Raw genomic sequence first — 1,527 nt, 5'->3', positions numbered from 1 at the left:
TGTGATTATACTTTAATGCATCCATTGTTGGTAGCACTGACAATTTACAGCACTGGAGGTTCCAGGGAATTGAATCAAAAAGGAAGTCTTTCCGACCTTAATAATAATCACCAGTATCAAATGCAAGAAACTTCTAAAATTTCTTGAGTTTCTAGAGATGTTTTTCCCTAGCAGACCTTACCATAAATAGAAAGCTAGAAAGAGAAGCATGTCATGAAACATGAAGAGAACAAAAGAACACTCCACGCATAGGACAGTAGGCTGATTCCGTCCTGTGGCCCACAGGGAGAAACACAGGCTCTGCAGACTTTGGACACCTGGGAGGCACTGGGCCTGTGCAGTGTTATTAAGATAAGTCATCTTTGCAGCTGTGCAGATTTGCATGCCCCACAGAGCAACGCCTACAGCCCTGAGCATTTATCAATAGGCTGGTGACACCCTGTGCAGAAGTCTCTCTCAGTCAGGACACAGCATGGACATGAGGGCTTCAGCTCAGCTCCTGGGACTCCTGTTGCTCTGGCTTCCAGGTAAGGAGGGAAACAACAAAAATTTTATTCAGTCAGTGTAGTCATTAATGCCTGGCACTTCAGGAAATTCTTCTTATAACATTATTCATCATGTGAATATGTGTTTTTATGTTTCTAATATCAGACACCAGATGTGCCATCCAGATGACCCAGTCTCCATCCTCCCTGTCTGCATCTGTAGGAGACACAGTCACCATCACTTGCCGGGCAAGTCAGAGCATTGGTAGTAATTTAGCCTGGTATCAGCAGAAACCAAGGAAAGTTCCTAAGCTCCTGATCTATGCTGCATCCACTTTGCAATCAGAGGTCCCATCTCGGTTCAGTGGCAGTGGATCTGGGACAGATTTGACTCTCACCATCAGCAGCCTGCAGCCTGAAGATGTTGCAACTTATTACTGTCAAAAGTGTGACAGTGCCCCTCCCACTGTGATACAAGCCTGTACATAAACCATGGAGGGAAGTAGATGTGTTAGGCTGGGCTGCCCCAACTGCTTCCCCTGGTGCCGCCAACTGCTGACAGCAGTTCTCAGATGCAGCCAAGGTTAGAAGAACACCAGAAAGTTTTGGTAGAAGGGGTCAGGGAGGTACATCTACATTCTATCCCTCTTTATCCTCAGCTCCATCAGTTGATATGCAAATGTCTCTCCTGATTATTATTAATAAAGGTCAAATAAAATTACACCTAGGAGGTCTAGAAATTACACCTAGGAAGTCAGACTTATACAACAAAGGAGAAGGTACTCTAAATATTTTAAAAGGATTTTTTTTGATACAAGGGATTAGAGTCTAAACTAAGACCTTTCAAAGATCAGACATAAGTTCATACGCATATAAGTATGTTCAGCCAACAACATATCAAATAAACACATTGCACCTATATGTATATTGTAAACATTTATGTTCTGATCCCACCTTCTTCTGACACTGCCCAGATTAAGATCCACACTCTTCTCAGCATCTCAAATGTCTCCCCAGGTCACTTCCCTGTCAATTCCATGTT

The 1,527-nt window shown here is 43.3% G+C and overlaps 1 gene segment (V, D, J or C); it reads left to right on the top strand.

Moving 5' to 3' along the window:
- Positions 1–444: 444 nt before the first annotated feature.
- On the top strand, positions 445–974 carry LOC105524300. The segment is given in 2 exon segments: positions 445–527; positions 652–974. Coding segments are annotated over 2 exon segments (378 nt in total).
- The last annotated feature ends 553 nt before the right edge of the window (positions 975–1,527 follow it).

This window comes from Colobus angolensis, unplaced genomic scaffold (genome assembly GCF_000951035.1).
Source record: "Colobus angolensis palliatus isolate OR3802 unplaced genomic scaffold, Cang.pa_1.0 Scaffold498, whole genome shotgun sequence".
Lineage (NCBI taxonomy): Eukaryota > Metazoa > Chordata > Mammalia > Primates > Cercopithecidae > Colobus > Colobus angolensis.
This window is presented reverse-complemented; position numbering and strand designations above follow the sequence as displayed.